The sequence below is a fragment of the Lygodium microphyllum genome, chromosome 30, assembly GCF_053477565.2.
Source record: "Lygodium microphyllum isolate KBCC chromosome 30, Lygodium_microphyllum_v1.1.10, whole genome shotgun sequence".
Classification (NCBI taxonomy): domain Eukaryota; kingdom Viridiplantae; phylum Streptophyta; class Polypodiopsida; order Schizaeales; family Lygodiaceae; genus Lygodium; species Lygodium microphyllum.
The window spans coordinates 107,732,373-107,755,315 of NC_141164.1; the positions used below are offsets into that span (position 1 = coordinate 107,732,373).

Below are 22,943 nucleotides of genomic sequence, written 5' to 3' on the forward strand. Positions count from 1 at the left end.
TCGCGGGAATAACTGTAGAGTTCATTCGTTCCAGGAGCTTTTCCTTTGCGTGAGATGGTAAGCGATTGGAAGCCCTCGATCTCAGCTTCGCTCTGATACCACTATTGTGCAAATCGGATGCTGGATGCGTTCAAAGCGAGCGCCGAAAGGTTCCCAAGAACAAATAACTCTACTAAAACTCATAAAAAGTAAAAAGAGAGTTTGCACGACACGAGGCAAAAAGACAAATTGGTTACAATCTCCCCCTATGCCTTGTGTGAGCGCTTCACAAGGCATGTATTTATAAATTTATTCATCTCAAAGCTAAAAAATAATCCAATTTTACAATTATCATGCTTTAGATTTTTTGTTTACTTTTGTCCAAATAAGAATAAAGCCGTTGGGTGGCCCAAAAGTCGGGTTGTGCCCAAATACATTGTCCAATAATGCAATATTTAAACAAAGCGCCCATGTGCATACAAAATAATAAATATTTGTCAAGCGCTTCAAAAAATAAGTGCACCTAAATAAATATCAGCACCATGCCTTTGATGATAAGACACGCACCCATAAAAAATGATAATTTCTTCTAGGTAATTTGAATACATACTATCGCCCAATGCTTTCCAATGCCGCTGCTGCATGCTCTACACATCAACTGAAGCATTCACAATTGTTAGAAAATAATAAAATTAAATCGACAAAAGTGAATATCTAGTAGTCTTCATCTACAAAATAAATCAATAGGTTGGAACTTTGTCCTAACCTTAACTTAATATGAGTGTACTCTAAACTCATAAACGTCCATTCATTTAAATATGTATTTTGTGGAATCACCCACTGTGGAATTACCCACATGCACATTAAATTAATATGACATTTGAAAAGGACAGGTGTCCCCGTCAACTTCTCACACATACAAGCCTGGGCAAATAAATATAGTTTTACAAAATCCACTGCAACCACCGTGGAATATGCCTCCTGGAATCAATTCCATACTAGTAGAATACGAAATATGCATAATATACTAATAAGTGAGAATACCATTGGTAATCTAGCTTGAAAAACTTTAGCTCCCCAAATATTAGTGTTGCCTCATGGGACAAAGACGCAGTTTCAGACTCCATAATATGTATGGGGGATCAATCACATATTGTGCTACCTTATGTAGTGAATCTACACCACAAATCAATCATGCTACCTCATGTGATAAATCTATACAGAGAAATATATCGGTGATTCCTCATGTAGCAAACTTATTTCACAAGCTAGTGATATTGTGTTTTGTGGTAAATCTACATTACTAGTTACAGGTAATGTCTCATGTAATGAATGTACAATAGGATTTCTAATGGAGAAAAAGGGTATCAATGTGAAGAGATGCATGAAGGGAAAGGATTGTGAAGATTGTACAATAAGATTTCTAATGGACAAAAATAGTATCAATGTGAAGAGACGCGTGAAGAGAAAGGATCGTGAAGATGGTGGAAGGAAAAAGAAGCTACTTAGGGTTGTTTTCAAGGGATAGAGAAGATGAAAGGAAGAATTAAGAGAAAAAAAAATGCTAAATATATCACTTTGCAAAAGACTTTCTATACTATAGATACCTTGTTAGATTAGAAACATTGTTTTGATAGCCCAAAGCATCCACCAACACTAGGCAAGTAGAAGCTTTAATGAAGAGACCCTGTATGAAAACCCTAAGATTAGTAGTCCTATCGTTAACTTTCTATAACTTTTTTTTGCTCTAACATTCTTCTCCAAACTCAAAATATGGTCATCTAAACACTCAAATAGACTAGATCAAGCTTTGTCTAAAAGCTAGTATAAGTACAATTGGAAAAATCATATTTTCTTAGTCCAAAATGTCTTTTCTCATAAAATGTGTTCCTTTTTTGTATTTTTAGGCATGGGCGCCATGTAGCACTCAAGATGACTCCTTACATGTGTTTTTATCTACCCAAAATTAGCATTAAGTTAATAAAACTCAATAGTGCATATTCAAATTAATTTGGAGACCAATTCTAAGTAAGTATCCCATAGGCATATTTCTTATTTTTTCCATCATTGAGCATATAGTTACATGACATCGCTCGTTATAGTGTAGAGATTTTTGAAAAGAGAGCTATGGTAGAAAAAGAGAGTATTATTTATAGGGGGTTTTTTCCTATAGGTAGTGGGCCTTCTTCTCCTGACATGCTGATGTTATGGCCTCCAAGAGGCATGTGTCTTTCATTTCAAGACTTTGGAGGGAGAGAGATATGGATAAGCAAGATATCATTAGGTGTAGAACGCGTATCATTTTCTAATACTTTGAAAGAGGATTGTTGAATTAGAGCTATAGGTGGTGGCATGAATAGAAAAAGGAAAAGTACTCATCACTATAGAGGTATTGTTAATAAAATAAGGAGAAAAGCTAAAGAAAGAGGAGAGAGATTGTTTGCATGATAGCTGACATGCAAGGAGAAGCCTTATGTAAATAATAATGAGAAAAATGTGGTTATGTACTTAGGGAGGTGGGTTATATGTAGATCCTCTATATTAAATGCACTCAAGACCTATTTTTAAATACCATTATCTGTGAATTTCCTCTAAATAAAACACATCTATTTTCTATCTGCATTATAAGTAATCCTTTATGTGGTGCCCTTATATATATATAGAAAACATGTAAAAAACATTCATTTTCTATTCAAATTGTAACTAGCCCTTTATGTGGCACCCTTGTATATGTTTCTTTTAAAAAATATTTTTAAAAATCCCTTCTTTTGAAGCCATGTGATATGGTTATATATTGATGAGTGACCCCCCAAGGTTATGTAATAATGAACGCTTGATAGAGGGGTTGCATGATGCATAGGAAGGAGAGTGAGAGCACTGAAAAGAGGTAACTAGTGTGCTTAGATAGACAAATGATTGTTTTGCAAACTAGGTTAGCTTTTGGTAGAGCTTGAAAGAGCTAACCTGAAAAAGTTGGAGGAGGGAGAATGATTAAAGGAGAGGATAATGAGATGGAAGTTGAAGATTCCCAAAGTAGTAGGTGATACAAAAGTGGTTATGAGTAGCTACCTAAAGGCGGTCAAGTGTGGTAGACATCTTAGTAGTAGCAATGCAGTCTAAGAAGTGCAGTGGAGTGAAGATGTTATCATTAGGAAGATTTTAATGCTTGGAGATCTTTGAAGAGATGAAGCCATCACCACATAAATGAAGACCTTTCATGGCCAATCAATAGTGCTTTGGGATGCATCTCAAAGAAACCATACAATATACCCAGTTAAACAATGTGAAGTACATTTAAGGATGAAAGTTGTAGTAGAACACAAGGGAGGCAAATATACATTGCTGCCAATCACACAGTGTGCAATAAGAAGGGCTTGTTTCTTATAGTGGATTCTTGTAACCTGTCCACCTTTTGTCTTCAGGACACGTCTTAGCAGTCCATCAGAAAGGATGTCTAGAAAGCTCCGCCCGGCACTCCCATGGAATGTTACGGGGTTTGCGATCTAGGACTTTCCGCGTCTGCCACGTAGCGGAAGTATTCTGGCCGTTCCCACTTAGGACCGACGTGAATCAGGGTTTTCCCTATTGGTCATTTCCTAAACGACAACTAGCGTCGAACCCGAGCGAACTACTTTACGTAGAAACGCCAGGTCCGAAGCGAATTCACGTTGCACTTGGTTCAAGGAGAATGGGAAATGAGAGGGATGCAAGGCTCGACCTCTCTGCCATAGGGCATAGTCCCATTCCATTCCCCTAAAACAGCTACTACAATAGAAACGAGGCATAGACGCGCATGTTAGACGCGCAAAGTCGGGCGCCTTTATCATAGCATCTATAAGTGCAGGTAAACGTGCGTGTAAATAGACGCGAATTTTGCGTCTATATATCCGCGCAAATAGATGCTAATATAGACATGCCAACAGACGCACAATTATTTAACCACCTAAAATTGCAATTCACATAATTAAAAAACCAAAGGTAATAATTATTTAACCACCTGAAATTGATTCTTGAGCGTGCACGTGTGCGCATGATAAAAACCATAGAATTAAGAATACACATTGAATCATTGAATTAAAAAAATAGAGTTAATAATTACTTTTTCATTGCTCTCTAATGAATGGCAGTTCCTCCAGTTTGACAAGGCTGATATAAATAATTAGCGGCAAGCAACAGAAACCTTACAATTAGTAGCAAGCATTGCAATATGTATCTCGTAATTTCTCTATGTACTTGAAGATGATAAAAAATACTTCCTTTTTATTATGGAAAATTCAATTTAGCTTTAAACTTGACTATTGATTCTTGAGTATGCACGTGTGCGCATGATAAAAACCATAGAATTAGGAATACACATTGAATCAATAAGCAAATTAAGTATGTTACAGTGAATGATCCATCTCATCTTCAATGAGATCAGCCCTTGCTAAACTATCTACTTCTAGGTCTATGTTACCAAGAGGTAACAAAACAAATAAGTCTATCCCACTATCAGATGTGTTGCTATATTGCTCAATAACTTCATCAATATCATCGACAATCACATTATTGTCTTCTTCTGCGTTTCCTTGAACATCCTCGCGAGGTTCATCTTGTACTATATCACACATATCATCCATTATGGTGTCATCATGCACATCATCATTAATTGTTGGATTGTCATCTGCTATCTCCATGTTGGTAATATTACCATATATTGGTTTTGAACGATTAGATATAGGGATGACATACCACCATCGGTTATTGTTTACCATTGGATGATACACAACCTGTATTTGAAAAACAAAAGCAAAAAACTTAAGTACTTATTATATTGTGTATATGTATCACATGTATACATATAAAAAAATTAGCCTTTGCATATATACCTGCTCGCATTGTTGAGGTAGTACTAATGTATCATTCTTGTTTTGGTGAAATTTTGTAGAGTCAATTATTACAAAACCACTTGGATGACGTCTGATTGTGCAATGCTCACCATTTGTTACTACTTCTTTAAACCACTTCACATCCAGTACATATATAAAGAATCGTCTGAAGTCAAGCTTCAGAATATCTTGGATCAAGCCACAATAACCTTCCATGGTACCATTGCATCCTCGAAGTGAGCAAGGACACCACAATCTTGGGTATTTCTCTTTTCATCGTTCGAAGATGTTTACCCTCACACCAAAGTGCATTGAATAATATGCACTAGTAGTAAAAGATAAAATATCAAACATGTCAATTATTTATATAAAATAAAACTTATAGCAACAAATTAATTGATAGTATGTCTCACCTTTGATAAGCAACCTCGTGCGTATTCCCACTCTTCTTGAGATACATTAATTTCCTCCTCTTTTTCCATTCTCTCCATTTTCTCATGTAACCAATCTATATCAATATGACGTGGGAGTGCATTTAGATGATCTAGAAATGAGACATTACATCCATATCTAGTGCAAAATTCTTGTCTTTCACTTTTTCTTCTTGCCCTTGCTTCATTATATAGTGTCACCCATTTGCTCATTACATCACTATTGAGCACACAAAAACTATTTAACTTACGAAGTTCTTCTTTTGTTAGCACTTTACTCATTCCTTTTCCTTGAGGTACTATAGAGGTCATCCTCAAGTCTTCATCATCTTTCCATAGTCGTGGTTGAGAGGGATCCACTTCAGCAAGATATTCAGAGATATAAACAAGGGATGATTGCACTAACCAACCCTCAGCCATGCTTTCCTCAGGCCATGCTTTTTGCCTCACAAAATCTTTCAAGGTTTTCATGAAGCGCTCAAGAAAAAACATCCACCTTACATGAACTGCCCCACAAAGTGCGATCTCATCAATCAAATGTATGAGTAAATGTAATTTAGTTAAAATGGACCGAGGAAAAATTTCCTCCACCAAACAAACCACCTCAACAGATAATACTCGAGCATCTTGCAATGTGTTTGGATCAATTTCCTTCGAGCTCACGTATTTGTCAAGATGTATGATATGCTTGTTTATTTTTGTGTAGAAATTCAAAGATATATAATGAAAAAATACAATGTATACACATCTCACAAGCTCTCCCATCTTGTAAATGATATCACATACTATAACGTGTCCACTAGTATCATCCAGGACACGTCTTAGCAGTCCATCGGAAAGGATGTCTAGAAAGCTCAGCCCGGCACTCCCATGGACTGATACGGGACTTGCGATCTAGATCTTCCCACGTCTGCCACGTAGCGATAGTATCCTGGCCGTTCCCACTTAGGATCGACCGGAATTAGGGTTTTCTTGATTGGTCATTACCTAACAGCAACTAGCGTCGGACCCAAGCGAACTACTTTACGCAAAAACCCCAGGTCCGAAGCGGATTCACGCTGCACTTGGTTCAAGGAGAATGGGAAACGAGAGGGATGCAAAGCTCAACCTCTCTGCCATAAGGCATAGTCCCATTCCGTTCCCCTAAAACAACGTAAATCAGTTAAGACATAACTCTAGGTCCACGCTTTCATTGTTCCTGTCTTTTGACGATCATTCCGTTGTTCTTCAAGTTTTGAGAAAAGTTCCCGGCTGACCGGGACCACCCAACCGTAGGATGGACCCATGGCCCATCCTCCGTACTTTCCTCGGTTTGTTTTAGTTATGTAATTATCTAACACATTAATTTGACAGGTAACAATCAGCTTCTTTAATTAAACCATTAAGCACTGGTTCCTTCACGTAATCTTATCACGTGACATAGAAAAACAATATCAAACAAGTTCTTTATTAACATATCATTATATTTATCTTTGAGATACAAGGATTTCCGCCCGTAGGCTTGTCCATAATCCGCCCGAAGGCTATCCAGTAATCCATAGGGATCACTATTCCAAGCTTCCGCCCGTAGACTAGTATACGGGCCTCGAGATCCAATCCCGAGTCACGTTAGCCTCTTCTGCAGGACCCAGAAGGTGAGGGATTTACGGCCAGAGTCCCCCTGGCACCCAAGCGTCCTCTTGCTCCAAGTAGAGCTCAACGGAGAGACCTCTCGCGGCGGGTTCGGTCCACGTTCCCAGCGCGGTCAACAACCCCCTTGGTTAGGGTCAGGCAGGCAGTCGGGGGTAACTGAAACTGCCTCTCCCTTCAGGCCTTCAACCTGAAGCGTAGATATTCATTTAATTTGTAATTCATAAATCAAACAGTGCTCTAAATTCTCTAGCAAGCACAAACACTTTCATTAACCGATCTTGTTGTTGGCAAACTGCTAAGGAATGATTCTTTCCTTTCGAATGCATCGGCACTCGTTCCAAGGTGTCTTGCAACTTGGCAAGATCCCTTATATTCTGGGTTAGGGCGTACCTTATTAACCTAGCTTGGTCAACCCTAAAGTTCATTGGATACTTTAGATTCTGTTTTTTTAACTTTCCTTATTTAAAAGGATATAAAAAAATACATCCTTTTGCAAGATAACTTGCGTAAGGATCTGCCATCCTTGTTGAGGGTATTTACCCTTTCTTCTTGTGAATCAATCACAAGACTATATGACTTCGTACTTGCTGCGCAAGTCCTGCGAGAAATAATCCGTTTTAGTTTCTTTAAACTGACGTATGTCGGACTTAGGGTCTCTTTTTAAGAACCTCAGGGACAACCCTAGTTCTTTTACCTTTACGAATTAATTGACCCTACAATCAGGGAAGGTAGTCAAGTGCTTAAGGTTTAAACATTTCTTTGGTCTTTAAATCATTCCCAAGGCATATTTTGCAGCATGGTATTTCTAAGTTTAGATTGATTTGGTTATCTTTTGGAAGGTAATATTGAGATCACCTCGGCACGATTTGTTATCCTTGTGACAATTGATTTTTCAGTCCTAAACTTTATTGCTTTGAGGTAGGTAAATTCAATTTAATCTTCCTTTTTCCTTGCAAACAAAACTCATGCCAAATAACAATCTTTTCCTTGCTAAGATATGCAATTAGCAATGATAACTTCCTAGTAATTCGAGCAATGTAAAAAAAACCTTTCATGAATTTCATGATGATTCGTTGCAAAAAGAATAGGGTTAATGGTGCAAGATGCAATTTTTATACCTTCAGGATTTAACTGAAATATACTACTATAGTAAGTAGATAATCTTGTTCGTAATTCGTTATAATGCATGATGCTATTCGAAGGAAACTATGTTCTATACATTATCATTTGTTCAATTAAACTAAACTCCTTCATCGTAAATAAACTCGGAAAAATATATCTTATCCCTAACAATTTCATCTTTGCATGATTGACTTAAAACCGATATAAAACCAAGAAGGAAAAACCTGGTTTTGGGGTGAGATATCCACATGGATACCGGGAGATGACTCTCCCGCAGCTACTCCTTGGACTTTCTTAGGCGGCATCGCAGTTCGAACGTGAAGGTAGCTTTTACTCTTTCTTCCGGATTTCCACCGTCTCTCTTTCGAGGCAAGGAGCCGTTTAAATGGTTGATCACAAGAAGGAATAATAAGACCTTTAGGTTCTTAGCTTCTTCAGAGAGGGAAAGATTTATAAAACCTAAGAAGGCCCTATTGGGTATATACTTGGCAAAAAGGTTATGGGTGAGTGTGGCTTTGCAACCACATGAACCTTTGGAGAACTTTGGGCTTGGGGTAAAAGGTATAGAAAGGGAATTATTCTCTTTTCTTGCACTTCCTCTACCTTTTTCCTTCTCCTTTCCTACTCTTCCTCCTTCACTCCTCTTTTTCCCTCCTTTTTACTCTTCTACCTCCTTCTATTCCTTCTCTCTTACCTTCTTTATCTTCTCCCACCCTATTCCTTCTTTTACACTACTCTTCCTCCTTCACTCCTCTCTTACTCTTCTTTATCTTCTCCCACCCTATTCCTTCTTTCACACTACTCTTCCTCCTTTACTCCTCTCTTACTCTTCTTTATCTTCTCCCACCCTATTCCTTCTTTCACACTACTCTTCCTCCTTCACTCCTCTCTTTCCCTCCTTCTTACTCTTCTTTATCTTCTCCCACCTAATTCCTTCTTACTCCTCACGGTAACAACATCCGAGGTCCATGGTGGCGGTTTGAATTGGGGCCCAGGGGGGTCCGTGATGTCCTGGGATAGAGGGGGGAAAAAGTTGACTAGGGTCAGAGGCCCTACGTGGCCTACATCGAGATGATGGGGGAAAGAAAATGTCATGGGGCTGAGTGGCGGAGCGGCCCACAGAACTGCCGCCGCAGTCTGACCCAGGGGGGGACACGTGGACTAGGTGGTGGAGTGTCCCGGTAGGCTGCCGTTGATGCAGATAGTCCATGGGGGGGGGGGGGGGGAGAAAGACCCGTACGAAGCTGCAGGGAGATGGCGACGCTGGAGACCTGGCGAGGGAACAAAATGGAGTGCAAGGCGAGGCCCAGGATGTTGATGGCTGCCTACAGCAAGCGAAAGGCACAGGCGATGGAGGTCAGAACACCCTCTGCAAACAACAGGGGGGAAAGGATTATTATATAGTTGGGGGGGAAGGGGTTGCTTTCCTCATGCTCCCGACGGGTGGCATGAGTACACAGGTTTGTAGTCGTGTCCTCTCGCATGGACGGCCATCTCGAGACGATGACGAGGGTGAGAATGACATTGGCACTGCCGATGATAATGATGATGTGGACGTCGGCTTCAGTCGTGTGGAGGTGGCGGGAGATGGTGGGTTCACCCGTCTCAGGTAAGCTTTATATACTATACCATAGTATATTACTAATGTTAACCTTTACTAACATATTCTATATTTCTAACATTTTTAATTTACCCTTACTAACTTACTAACCTTACTTAATCAACTAACTCCTTCGATCTCACCCTAGTAACACGCCCACTAATTTTGACTACCATTACTAGATCCGATCCTCGGAGGTGAGTGCCAATGTCAAAAGCGTGTTTCCTTGGAATGTGTAAGGGCGGAATGAGAGTGAGACATTACACGTACATCTTTGGATACACAATGGGATATGCTAGTAGGAAGTACGAAATGAATGTACAATATTCATAGATCAAATGATTAGTTGAGGAAAAAGTCATCATACCCCAAAGTTTACACATAGTTACTCCACTAATTACTATATTCATGGTTAGAGATACCCTTACTTGAATTATTTTGTGCAAATCGTGGGACTTCAGACCAGATAGTTGCTCCACACCTCTTTTCTTTTTCTTTATGAAGGCTCCCTTGAGACATCTCATACATCCTGTGGGTGTTCAAAAGCTATATATTTCTTCCTTCACTATTTTTTCCTTGTTCTTTGACAACATCCAAGGTGCATGGGGTAGCTCAATCTTTCCTCAAGATCCAATGCGTGGCCAGGCTCGTCTCATGTGGCCAATGTTACGTAAATCCTTCCTTAGATTAATTGAATCACGAGCCCCTATCAAGTGATCCCATAATGTAGATACAACATTTTTGAATATGTGCATGGGGTCCAACAGGTGATTGATCTTGAGTTCAGTCCAGTACTACGGAAGATGAAAAAATATAGAGAACCTAACAAACAAACAATATATTATGTAAACAATTCATCATGCTAAATACTTTAAAGTCAATCGAGAGAAATGCACTTCTTACCGCCGAGTGGAGGGTGGCTGTCGGCATTAATCCATCTCTCCTTCAAATCTCGAATGGTTAGAGATTGTGGAGTCATTCCATTGGTAGAGAGAACATATTTGGGATGGTCAATAGAAAGAAATCGATGATGGTTGTCGTAGATAACCTTCTTTAAACGTGCCGGCCTAGAGGAAACTAGAGAGGGACTGCAAATAGGACATGCATGATATCCTGATGTGGTTAAACCTGAAAAAACAAGTGAATTAATAAAATGCAATTGATTCAAGCCTTGAATTTCAAATATAGAGTTATATACATGTACTGAACACTCTCCGTATCCTGGAAAGTCGTGCATGGTCCACAACAACATGGCCTTCAAAGTGAAATATCTAGAGGATGCAGATGCACTTGTATCTTGCACCTCAATACCTTCCCATAACATTTCTAACTCTTCAATCAAAGGCTCTAAGTAAATGTCCATGTTTTTTACCTTGTGCTTTCCAGGAATCAGAAGGGACAACATTACATGTCCCTTTTTAATTGCCATGGATGGAGGAATATTATAATTCACCAATACCACTGGCCATACACTGTATGATGTGCTTTTGATGCCAAATGGATTGATTCCATCCATACCTAAACCAAATCTCAAATTTCTTGGCTCTTCTTTGAAAACGGGCCACAAATTATCTATATGTTGCCATGCCGGTGTGTCTGCAGGGATTTACCATTTTCCATCACTTGAACAATGACTAGCATGCCATGACATGAGCTTTCCAATAGACTTACACTTGAACATAAGTTTTATACGTGGAACAATCGGAAAATGTCGCAAAACCTTACGAGGCACATCCATTGACTTCATCTCCACTTCGTCTCTTGATTCGCCACAACATGACACTCTCGTACCAACTCATGAATCCCACGAAATAAGACACAATCATTGACACATGCATGGATCTTGACACATGCCTCCCAGAGATGTCAAGTAATGTCTTGCTTGCTCTCTCTTAGTTGGAAATTTGTTTTCTTTTGGAAGCATTTGTGATAATAGCCTACATATATTTTTAAAAGTGAGTTAAAAAACCACCAACGTCATATATTTCTGTCTGATTTAAAAATAAAACTGAATTGATACCTACTTCAATAACGCATCCAAACTAACATTACTCCATCCATAAATTGTTTGCAAGTTAAGTATCTCGAGGGACGCACGAAGAACGGAGTACGTACAACCTTCATACAACGGAGTAGATGATGCTACATATAGTGGATCATCTGGCTTCGTAGAGTGACCTTCTCCCTGAATCGGTTGCGAAAATAGATAGTGTACCATGTTGTCCAAAATCTCATCCTCTACGACTTGATGGGGCATTTCATGAGGGCTACTATCATGGTCGTCAGTCTCTACTCTTCTTGAAGACTCTGCCTCCTCGCGTCGACATTTTGCAGCCTCTCGATGCCCGGGAGGGAGCATATGAGGATGTGGCACCACATCCTGCTCAACCACAAAAGGGAGTTTCATGTATGTTGATATATAATTCCCGTAACATAGACTAGCAATCTTAGTGGTAAAAAAAAACAATGAATACCGGTGATTTTTCTCGGTCCCATTCTCCATACAAGCTGAGGTGTGACATTGCAATTCGACGTGCTCAAAAAATACACCCTCGACAACGATCACACATGCATTTAATTTTTCGTCGTAGCCATGCATCTCGATTATGAAGACGCAATGTTTCATCCTCACTTGAGGATGTGCTCATTGACTCATCAGCATACACCGCACTAGGTGATGACGACGACATGATTAAACCTAATAATTCATGACAACATCAAATTAAAATATTTGTCATTCATATGTTTACATAAGATCTCAATTTTAAATACACAAAAATCATCATAAATACATTAAAACTTATGATAAGAATTCACTATTAAAACTTATCTTAAAAACAAAAAATTATGATAAAGCCTAAATGTACGTCTATATTCGCGTTTATCTACACGTCTATATTAGCGTCTATTTCCGCATCTATATTCACGTCTATCCTCACGTCTATCTGAAAAATAGACGCGCATATACACGAAAAATAGACGCACACGTCAAAATTCAAACCATACTTAAATCATTCCTTTTCAAACTGCGCCTTTCCTTTCCTGCATTTTTTGTGGTTCTGAAGCTTGAGTTTAGCCGATATGCAGTCTCTTCATGCCTCACCTTCTCATGACTCACCTCTTCTTTCATTTCAAGCACACAATAAGGGAAAAAGGAAAGCCAAGGAGAGGAAGAAAGAGATAACAAGAGAGAGGAGAACAAGAAAAAGCAGCAAGCAAGCAAGCAAGCATCAAGGGAGGGTAACTTACCAAGGAGAGGAAGAAGGAGAAGGAAGAAGCGCCACCATCCACCACACCAAACACCCAAGGTGAGTCTCTCTCTCTTTCTCTCTCTCTCTCTCTCTCTCTCTCTCTCTCTTTGTTTCTCTCTTCCTCTCTCTGCTCTGTCTGTGTATTTAGGATTTGTGATTCCATTATGTATTGCATTTTGTAAATCATCAATGGCGGTCGTCAGGCTAAAAACAGCCAACCGAGTGCGTCTGATACCAGGTCTACATTTCAGTGTAGATGCAGATATAGATGCGAAAAATGTTTCCTCTCATAGCGTCTGAGGGTGCGTCTTAGAGCGCGTGTGCTGGCGCATGTGCTCTGCAGTCTACATGCGATGATATACACGCTGGACAGAAGGTTGACGTGCAGTCTACACGCGATTATACATGCGCATTGACCTGGAATGTGCGTCTGATAGTGCATCTGTGCTGCATCTTAGATGCAAAGATAGAGGCGTTAGACAGAAGGTTGACTTTGGAGCGTGTCTGAGGGCACGTCTAACCTGCAATTTAGACGCGGGGATACACGCGCCAGGTCTCCCAGTTTTGATAGTAAACAATATATTTTTGCAATGATGAATGTGACCAATCCCATGTTTGTGTTTATCAGTTTTCTTGTTTATGAGAAGCATTAGCACTTAAGTTTTATGCTCAATGTCTAAAGAAAACTCTTTGAAAATGTAGGTAATATATGATTTTTTGTATGCAAATAAATATGTCTTTTTCCTGTGTTTTTTTTGCAGATGTCGTATCCTGGTTCATCTAGCAATGACCCGGATTTGGATCGCATGAATGATACATTGGCCTCCTTTGGCAGGGGGTCAATGCATTTTTTGGAGGTTTTCCTAGTAGGAAAGACTTCATGGGAGAGATGACCAAACGCCTTGGCCGCTCTCCAATAGCAGACGAGGTGTTCAGTGTCATGTCTGGGACGCCTCTGACGTCTTTGCCTGGCACTACTTCCCAAACTCCACATGCAGGTACTTCATATGCAGGTACTCCACGTGCATCGGCTGAAGCACAAGCATATGCAGAAGCACGTGCATCTGCAGAAGCTCGTGCATCCAGCGAGGCAGAGGGTAGTCGATAGAGAGGGAGGAGGGAGAGTCGAGGGTGAGGACGAGGCTTGTGTGGGGGTTGCCTAGGAGGTGGTGAGCGATCACCCTCACCAGTAGATCACGTAGAGGAGGTTGTACGCCAGTACTATAGAGTTACAGATGCTGGTGACATCTTTCATGATTATGAAGGAAGGGATGTAATGGCGTACATGAGGAGCGTCGTGCATGCGACGTATAAAGATGGTTTCATTGCCTTTAAAAATCAGAAAAGCGGCTTGTGGCAGGAGGTGTTGAGGGCAGTCCATAAGAGGTACCCAAATCCTGAGGGTCAGTGATTCTTGGATGATTGGGGACGCACAAAAGTGAGGGATATGCTTCACAACAAAAGATCCCACCTCATGGCACGGGCCAGGGACTCACTGCGGAGGCAGGAGGAGGGGCGTGGAGCCTATAGCCAACCACCTATGTGGCACCGCATGCGCATAGAGTGGAAGAAAGCCAAGAAGAAAGCAGCAGAGAAAGTGAAGAGTCGCCAACACGCAGAGGTGCGACGGATCCAAATGGAAACCATGGGATCGTCGCATTACGGATCGGGCGGTAGAGAGTCGTGGGAGGTAGAGTTTGTAAGTATATTTTGATTTCTAGTTTTTTAAACTTTATATTTCTTTCAATTCTTTATATATTTTATTCTAATATATTGTGACTCATAATTTTTTGTATATATCTAAATGTTTTGCAAACTACCATCGTTGGTAGGATACCTACTCCTAGAGTAGGTTACCATTGAGGCCATAACCGGGCAGCCACATGGCTTCACTTCTATGAGGAGGGTCTCATCACTGAGGACCAATACAACCAGGCCATGAGGATTCGACAGCCAGAGGAGGTATGTTTTTCTTACTTTCCTATTAAAAGTATAGCTAATTATAACTTTTTCTCCACCTTGTCTATGTAAGCAACCCTGATCTTTTGTTTATGTAGGCGAACCCGGATGTGGAGCATAGCGAGGAGGGGGATAGCGACGCTAGTAGCCATGGTGGTACTAGCGAAGATGTTTCCTCTTCAGATTCGTAGAGGAGCACCATACCTCCTCATGAGGCCTTCTTTTCTTGTATATGTATGATCCATCTTTGAGCCTACTGCTTGCGGCCACGCTTTAGGTCGCAAGCACATAAACTTCCCATGTAAATGCTTTTGATATATAATGAATACATGGACTTTTATTTTCAATTCTCGTGCCCGTAAGATACATTGTCTTTTTCCCAAATGCACAATCTGATGTTTGCAACCACATGCTCTCTGGCTTTTTTTTTCCAGTTCTATTTTGTGCATCTATCCACGCGTCTAAATTGCAGAAAAGCTCCGGTTGCTAGTAACTTTCTTTAAGAATCATTTCGAAAAAGATGTTCAATAATGCAATATGCTGTTTATTCCTTCCATGCTTAATCGAAGTGTACTATCATAATTCCGTTTTGTAAAGATGGGCATTAACTAATCTAATTAATGTATAAAGCCACTTGCTAGAAATGCATAGAAATCTTATACTCTCTTTATTTTGTTTGTTTTATTGAAAGATACTAATGACTGAATTCTTCCATCGTGAGCTCTTTCCTTTAAATTAGTCAAAGTATTTAAATTGAAAGATGCATCTTATCTCCAAAACTGATCCATGCACGATTGAATTATAACGACATAAATCAAAATTAGGAAGAAAAACCTGGACTTGTGGTGAAATGTCCACATGGATGTCAGGAGATGATCCTCCTGCGGTTGTGCCTTGTGCTTTCTTAGGAGCCATCGCGAATGCGGCCTTTCCATCTTGGATGTAGATTTATGATGTTGGCCGTCTCCTTTGCACATGAAACTCCCTTTGCGGTTCCACGGTTCTTCAGAAACGAACCTTAGAAATGGAACTTATTAATTTCTCCTTTCTTTGGTAGAAGCTTCGCGGTGCAAATTGTCTATACGGGAAGGGGTTTAGCACTTGGGCTAATTGGGAGATTGTAGGAAATCCAAGAGGGAAAAAGGGCTTGACGAGGCTTTTGAAAGGCCTCGGACAGGACTCTACGGAAATGAGGGTGCTAAAATGGACTTTGGTGGATTGGAAAAAGGGGGGGCAAAGGGTGAAAAAGACCTTAAATAAGTGTTTTTTTTTTTTTTTTTTTTTTGTGGAGCGGGGGAAACCCACGGGAATGGGGTTTAAATCCCGAGGAGGGGAAAAGTGGTTGTAGGGACTTTTCAAGAGTAAGGTTTAATAAATCCATGGGAAGGGGGCTTAATGGCCTTATACAAGATCGGCTGAGACCCCACGGGAAAAAGGGGGGAAGCAAGGGGTGTGAAAGACCTTCTAAAGAAAGGCTTTTAAAGAGGCCACATGAAGGGGGGCTTCTTAGGAGGCTTTAAGAAGCTTCTGGGAGTTGCCGTGGCGGCCCACGTGGCAAGAGAAAAAGGTGGCAGATGGCGAACGACAGTTCAATGGTGGCTGATGGCGCGTTTCCCTGTGGCGGCGGCAACAGATCAGAGTCTCCACGACTCTCTTCCCTCCTCAACTGCAGCGTCTCGATGTCTCCTCCCTTGCTCAACGAGAGTGTCAACAGAGTCGGCTCCTCTTCCACGGCAGCGATTAAGCAGTCTCCGTCTTCCTACCTCTCGCTCTACGGCAGCGGCAATACGCAAAAATCCTCCCACGATCACCTTCCCAGCTCCACCTCACACACAGCTTAAATAGGTGAGGGGAGGGGATCCTCCCTCTCCCACGCCGCATCATGCATGCCCTTGGGCCCTCCATAACATCCATCAGGGATGCTTATTCATCCCGCTTTCCCTCCCTCTTCCCCAGCACGACAGTCGGCTAGGCGGCAAGGAGGGAATTTTTAAAAAAATCCATAAATTTCAACAATTATCCATTTGGATTTTTTTGTAAGAGGAGGTTCTCATGAGGAGTGCGGTTTTTTTAGAGATCGGAATTGTTACAATTCTATCAATTAATAAGGCCAATAACGGATAATTTTTAATTTTGATCATAGACATAGTTGTAGCTCCACTTCTTCTAGTTGCTCAAGCCTTCTACCTCCCAAAAGATTGGAATTTTGCTATAGGCAGTTGGCAAATAGAGGAAGAGCTTAGAAGATGTAACAAGAGGCATGTAATGACACTAATTCACACCTTATTTAACTTGATTTGCAGCTATGCTTGGAGTATTTGAGATGGGGCAATTGGAAAATACTACTCCCTCTCCCCAACATTCCTAGGGAAGACAATAAACTAATTATACAGCTCAACAAATGATGGTTTTCTCAATGGTCATCAACCTTATGGTTTTATAGATTTGATCCAATTGGGTCACTTTCTTACCCCCCAAATTCTCTTGGTTGTTGTTGCTTATTCTCCACAAAGCTTTGTAGATCAATGCAGATGCTTCCATGGGACAGAGCTAAAGAACAATCTTCAAAAGCACTCCAATCGATGAAATTTCTCCGATCTAAGAGCCAACAACAATAGTTTTTGCGTAAGGAGGTTGAGGTCGCATCCCTACTCGCGTCACTCAAATATCCCCTCTAATTATTGGCCCTAGTCGACCACTTACTCGAGCAAGTTGCACGGATCAGCCATTGTGCTTCGAGCCTGGAACCCCTCTTACAACCCCTACTTACCTACCCACATCCGTTTTGTATTCGTCTTGTATTGGGCATATATTAAGAAGTCCAACTTGGCCAACTCTGAAGGCTGCTTGTAACTGATAGTTCACGCTTCTCCCCTAACGAGATGAACATGTTCATCATCACTTTCATCTTTTAATACAATTTTTCGCATTCTCATAAAAGAGAAAGAAAAGGAAATGACGGCCATTAGTTCCCAGATAACTCAGCATTCTGTGGCTTTAATCCGTTCATAACTTCTCATGAATCTAATCGAACCAATTACGAACCTCGGCCTTCATGCCCAACTTTGGCTGAAAACGGCATCTCAGACTTTTAATACACTCCCGTTGCTCTACCCAATATTTCATGGGATCATGGCTTGCTATGGCATAATCTTTCAGACTTCTTCCATGCATTCTGCCCCTACAGACGCACCTGCTCAGTCCGCTCGTGAGCTTCAACCAAGTTATGCCCATTGCTGCATACGAATGTTTGTCCAAGTTTCAAAAGATGGAAAATGCACACCACCAGCCAAGTGCCGTATGGGTGGGGTTTAATCTCACAGGTAAGGTTGCCCGCCAGTAGCGCTCACGCATGTTTGTCCGAGCTTGAAAAGATGGAAAATGCATACCACCAGCCAAGTGTCGTATGGGCGGGGTTTAATCTCACAGGTAAGGTTGCCCGCCAGTAGCGCTCACGCATTATATTTAGCCAAGCCAGAATGTCAACTGCGAATACAGCCAACACAATCAGGTGCCGATTATTTATTGTACACGCCAAGTGTCGTATGGGCGGGGTTTAATCTCACAGGTAAGGTTGCCCGCCAGTAGCGCTCACGCATTATATTTAGCTAAGCCAGAATGTCAACTGAGAATACAGCCAACGCAATCAGGTGCCGATTATTTCTTCTACACACCTTTCTCTAGTGTTATCACCTGGTTTGGTGGGGTTGCAATGCAAAATACTCTCAGAGGCAATGCAAGCTCACAGGCAAATCGAAAGTTTCCATCTTGTTCTCTCTTTCTCAAAATCCATTTCGTCTTTGATTCATCTATCGTCTATGTAACGCTGTCTAAATTCCAATGATTGCACCATAAACTGGTCTATCAGCGTAGCATTACCTTTCCACGAATAAAACATAGCATTCCCAGCTTCTTAATAAGAATAACCCATTGGCCCTGTCCTTTAAAGGCCTTAAATGGCATTTATATGCAAATGAAGAGAGACATCTCGAATTCTCGACATTTAGTACATCCCTCTATCGAATAAGCACGTCACAACTTACAAAACCATTGTATCATCATCATGTAAATATACATGGATATGTGAACAATGAGTCAATCAAAGTGATAAACTATATAGTCAGGTGACGGTGGCGATGCAGCTGAGCTCTTCATAAACTTTACGCAGTCAGCAACGGCGCCTGGGTGGCTCTCAATCAGGTGCGAGAGCAAGCGGCTAGAACTGGAACTAGAAGAGGAAGGGGAAGAAGTAATAGCTCTAATAGTAGAAGGTGAGACCGACGTGCCGAGTGATCGGCGCCTTTTTATATGAGTGAGACCATCGAGTATGAGAGACGCGCAGGGCGTGTTCCTGATCAGTTTGGATGCCAAAGAGTGCAATGAACCAATCCGAGATCCTCTTCCAGATCTCACTATCTGATCGTGATTATGCAGATTGTCGCGGGTGGTAAGTTTATTGCCACAATGCCGCAGGTAGAAATTAGGGGGCGTGGGACTCGGGTAGAAGCCCCTAGAGGCCTCTACGGAGCACCCTAGACCTCCACGTTGTGCCATAGGGCAGTTGCCATTCGACCCAGCTCTGCACATGAGTGATTGCTTACCAGCTGCTTATAATAAACTCGGATAAATGTACTACCACAGGGCTAATTACAATCAGCCGCTAGTACTCTCAGGATGATTGACTTACGAGTGACTGTGACTGTCATTGACCGCTCCTTTATATGTTGCCAGTTCCAGTTCCAGAGAGAGAAAGAACAGCACTGCCCCGGTTCTATACTCATGTAGCCGCCCGCAGGGCCACGGCAGTCCACAGATCCGGAATCGACACGCGACTAAAAGAAAAGGCAAAATACCAGCGCGTCATCGCACTAACATCGAGACACGCCTTGCCTCTCTCATTGGTTCTCTCTAATCCAGAACGGCTTTGTCGCCGTGGTCTTCATTAAAAATATACGTGAACAGCGGCAACTTGGCTGTCAATTATTCACTCAACCGGAATCGCCTCACAATATTTCTAATTTCAAAAATCATCTGGATTCTGTACTAATATACTGCCTGCCTGTGTATAGCGCTACTATATAGCATGCCGCACAAAGTCAATCGACTCTCAGATGATTCTTGTTTTAGGTAATTGGGATTTGCGAAACAAGAATTCCGATGGGCGCCGACAAAAACACAAGGAGCTTTTATTCAATCCCAACGTAGGGAATTCTGCAGAACCTACGAAATTTTCCCATATTTCCTAGATATATACGTATGTAATCCCTATATATAACTAGGGATTTCAATTTCCTATATGTGCTGACAGGGAATTATAGAATTACCTATATATATCTAGGAAATGTAATTTTCTATATGCAAGCCAGGATTCTATAATTCTCTATATATACCTAGAAAATGTAATTTCTTATATGCAAATGTAGGCAAGGATTGTAGGTTGATGAGAGAATTACCTACATTCTCTAAGAACTTCCTATGTAGGGAATTTTTGGAAAACTGATGATTTGATTTAGGTTTCATGGAAATAATAAAGTTTTGGTTAGTAATATAGCGTATAGCACTATGTTAAAACTAGCTTCCGCAAATGCTAATGTTGGGTTTATGTTGAGCTATCTCATTTTGCAAACATATTGTTACTAAAGGTGCTCTTAGTGGACCTTTATATACATTAGAGGAAAAAGAGCATGACTTCAATGTTGCATATTTATCATTATTTCCCTCAAACCCCATGGAAGTATAGTTATCTGAGATAGTTACTATTTTGTAGATGCATGTTCACAACAACCTCTAAAGTCTACATGTATCTTGCTCATATCTTGAACATGTATTGTAGAGTATGAGTGACAATTTTTAGACGATTTATGGTACTTGTGCTAAGTGGAATCTAAGATCTAGTATATATAACCATTAAAAATGTAGCTTTAAGTGTCACATATTTATCACTAAGAACTACTATCATGTTCAATATATAAAAAAACATTGAAAGTATTTTGGGGTGTGTTTGAGTCATTTCTAGTTAGTATGTCATGAGCTATGTTATTTAGTAGCAAATTTTTTAAGGGAAAGCCTATCAAAAAGTAAAAATAACATAATAGAATTGAATGTAAGTATTTTTTATCAAGTTTATATCAATACATGTATCTAAAGTGGCATTATTAAGTAAAATAGTTAATACGCTTAAGACGATGATTTGGTATATTTTGAAGGTTGGAAAGCATAGTAAGGAGCCTCTGGATTGTCTTCATAAGACAAATACACATTGTTCAAATGCAAGTTTATTTTTTATTTTATCACTATTTCCTATTGCAATACATTACTTTTATTTAATTTAAATTTTTTATACATAACATTATTTTGTATCTTAGGTTTATGCAACGTGGAAGATTGGAGTCAATATAGATGATGAGTCTAAAAAAGGCAAGCGACTACACAAAGTAAGTATCTCATTTTCAATATTTACAGTAAAATATATTTGATATGCATAATAAGACAAAATATGTTTTAGATGACTGTAAAGATGCAGCAATGTTTGTTATAATCAACTTCTACAAATCTAAAAGTAAAGAAGTTCAAGGTATGCTTTGAAGAATTTTTTTGTTAAAATAATAATTATAATCATTTTCTTGAATAAAAATAAATGGCTTCATGAAGATATTGGCTTTTACTTTTTTTTGAAGGCTTTTAATGATATATGTCATGAAGGCAACAAAAGGCTCTCACTCCTATGCAAAAAGTAGGATTTTTTCTATAAGTTTATTCTTTTAATATTCTAATAATACAAATAGTTGAAAGCATAATTTTGTTGTGTTTTTAGGTGTTCAACAAATAGGATCAAGAAACCATTTGTATGAAATTCTTCAAAGTCCATATAGTATCAGAGATGTACAGACAATTGAAGTTGCAATATGTTGGTTTGAGGAAGGAGATGAGTGTTTTTTGTCAAAAAGGCATTGAAACTAACATGAATACATTAAGAGAGGACTTCGGTGATTTTTCACTAGCTAAAAATACAGTATGTGAGAGAAAAAGTGGAAGCTTAGCTCTCATACTTCATGATATCAATATACTTGAGTGATTTGTTACAATTACAACATATGACAATTTATGCTAATTGAAAATTTTTATCTCAATTTTATTTTCATTTACTCTTTATTTTTGTATATTTTGGAGTTCTAAATAAAAAAGTGATTTGTACTCTTTATCGAAATTGACATGCCATTGAGCTTACGATAAATTTATTATAGTGTATGTAATATATTTATTGAAAGTTAGATGCTCTATAAAGCAAGACTAAGATTTACTATAATGCACACTCATTTACCTTTCTAGTAAGAATTTTTCAATATTAAAAAATTACATCTATATAGTGAGATCTCCATATAATGAAATTTTATCTATATAGAAAAAGTATATTATCTATATAGTGGTATATATCTATATGGTGAAATCCCTATATAAGAAAACATTATCTATCTAACAGCTTTTTCTCGACATAAAAAATAAAAGCCTATATAGGAAATTATTACCTATGTAGGCACTTTTGCTCGGTATAGGAAAAAAATATCTAAGTATGAAAATATTATCCATATAGGAATTTTTTCTAAACATAAGAAAAAAATGCTTATGTAGTGAAATTTTTCCTTCTAATTTATATAAGAAGAGTGAAATTTTCCCTAGTCCGAAAAATCCCTAGATGTGTGTATTTCTATCTAGCAAATTAGGTAAGAAATCTCTTTTTTTTCCTATCTAGACATCCGTCAAAGGCTCCTTGTGAAATGAGTTACAGATAACGATCCTTGGGGAATCAAGCTTGGTTTAAAAACTTCTCTTAATTGCTACTGTTCTGCATCGTACAAAATCATTTATAAATCAAATAGTACCACGTATGACACTTTTCTTACCTTAAAAATATCGGTTTATTGGTATCCTCCAGAGTCCCAACTAATAATCTGTTGTAACGAGACATTTCTCTAATTTTTCAACACGTGGGATGAAGGTGTAGTATCCTTTGAAAGCTTTTGTAAATACATGGCAAAAGTGTTAATTTTCAGACTTTAATTGCCATAGTTGGCATAGCTTTATAGGGTACACAAAAGGCTAT

At 39.5% G+C, this 22,943-nt stretch overlaps 1 protein-coding gene across 7 annotated transcripts; it reads left to right on the forward strand.

Annotated features, from left to right (window-relative positions):
- Window positions 1-18,148: 18,148 nt before the first annotated feature.
- On the forward strand, window positions 18,149-21,872 carry LOC148010232 (uncharacterized). 7 transcript variants are annotated; one of them, XM_087672932.1, is made up of 8 exons: window positions 18,149-18,410; window positions 18,963-19,289; window positions 19,574-19,743; window positions 19,912-20,043; window positions 21,208-21,276; window positions 21,348-21,416; window positions 21,520-21,575; window positions 21,657-21,872. In XM_087672932.1, the coding sequence occupies exons 2-6, from the start codon at window positions 19,271-19,273 to the stop codon at window positions 21,378-21,380; spliced, it is 423 nt and encodes a 140-aa protein (XP_087529058.1). In that variant the 5' UTR covers window positions 18,149-18,410; window positions 18,963-19,270; the 3' UTR covers window positions 21,381-21,416; window positions 21,520-21,575; window positions 21,657-21,872. The 7 variants fall into 7 exon arrangements, with proteins under 7 accessions (XP_087529058.1, XP_087529057.1, XP_087529053.1 ...); XM_087672931.1 differs by having other exon boundaries at window positions 18,149-19,289; XM_087672927.1 differs by lacking the exon at window positions 18,963-19,289 and having other exon boundaries at window positions 21,494-21,575.
- Window positions 21,873-22,943: the final 1,071 nt, after the last annotated feature.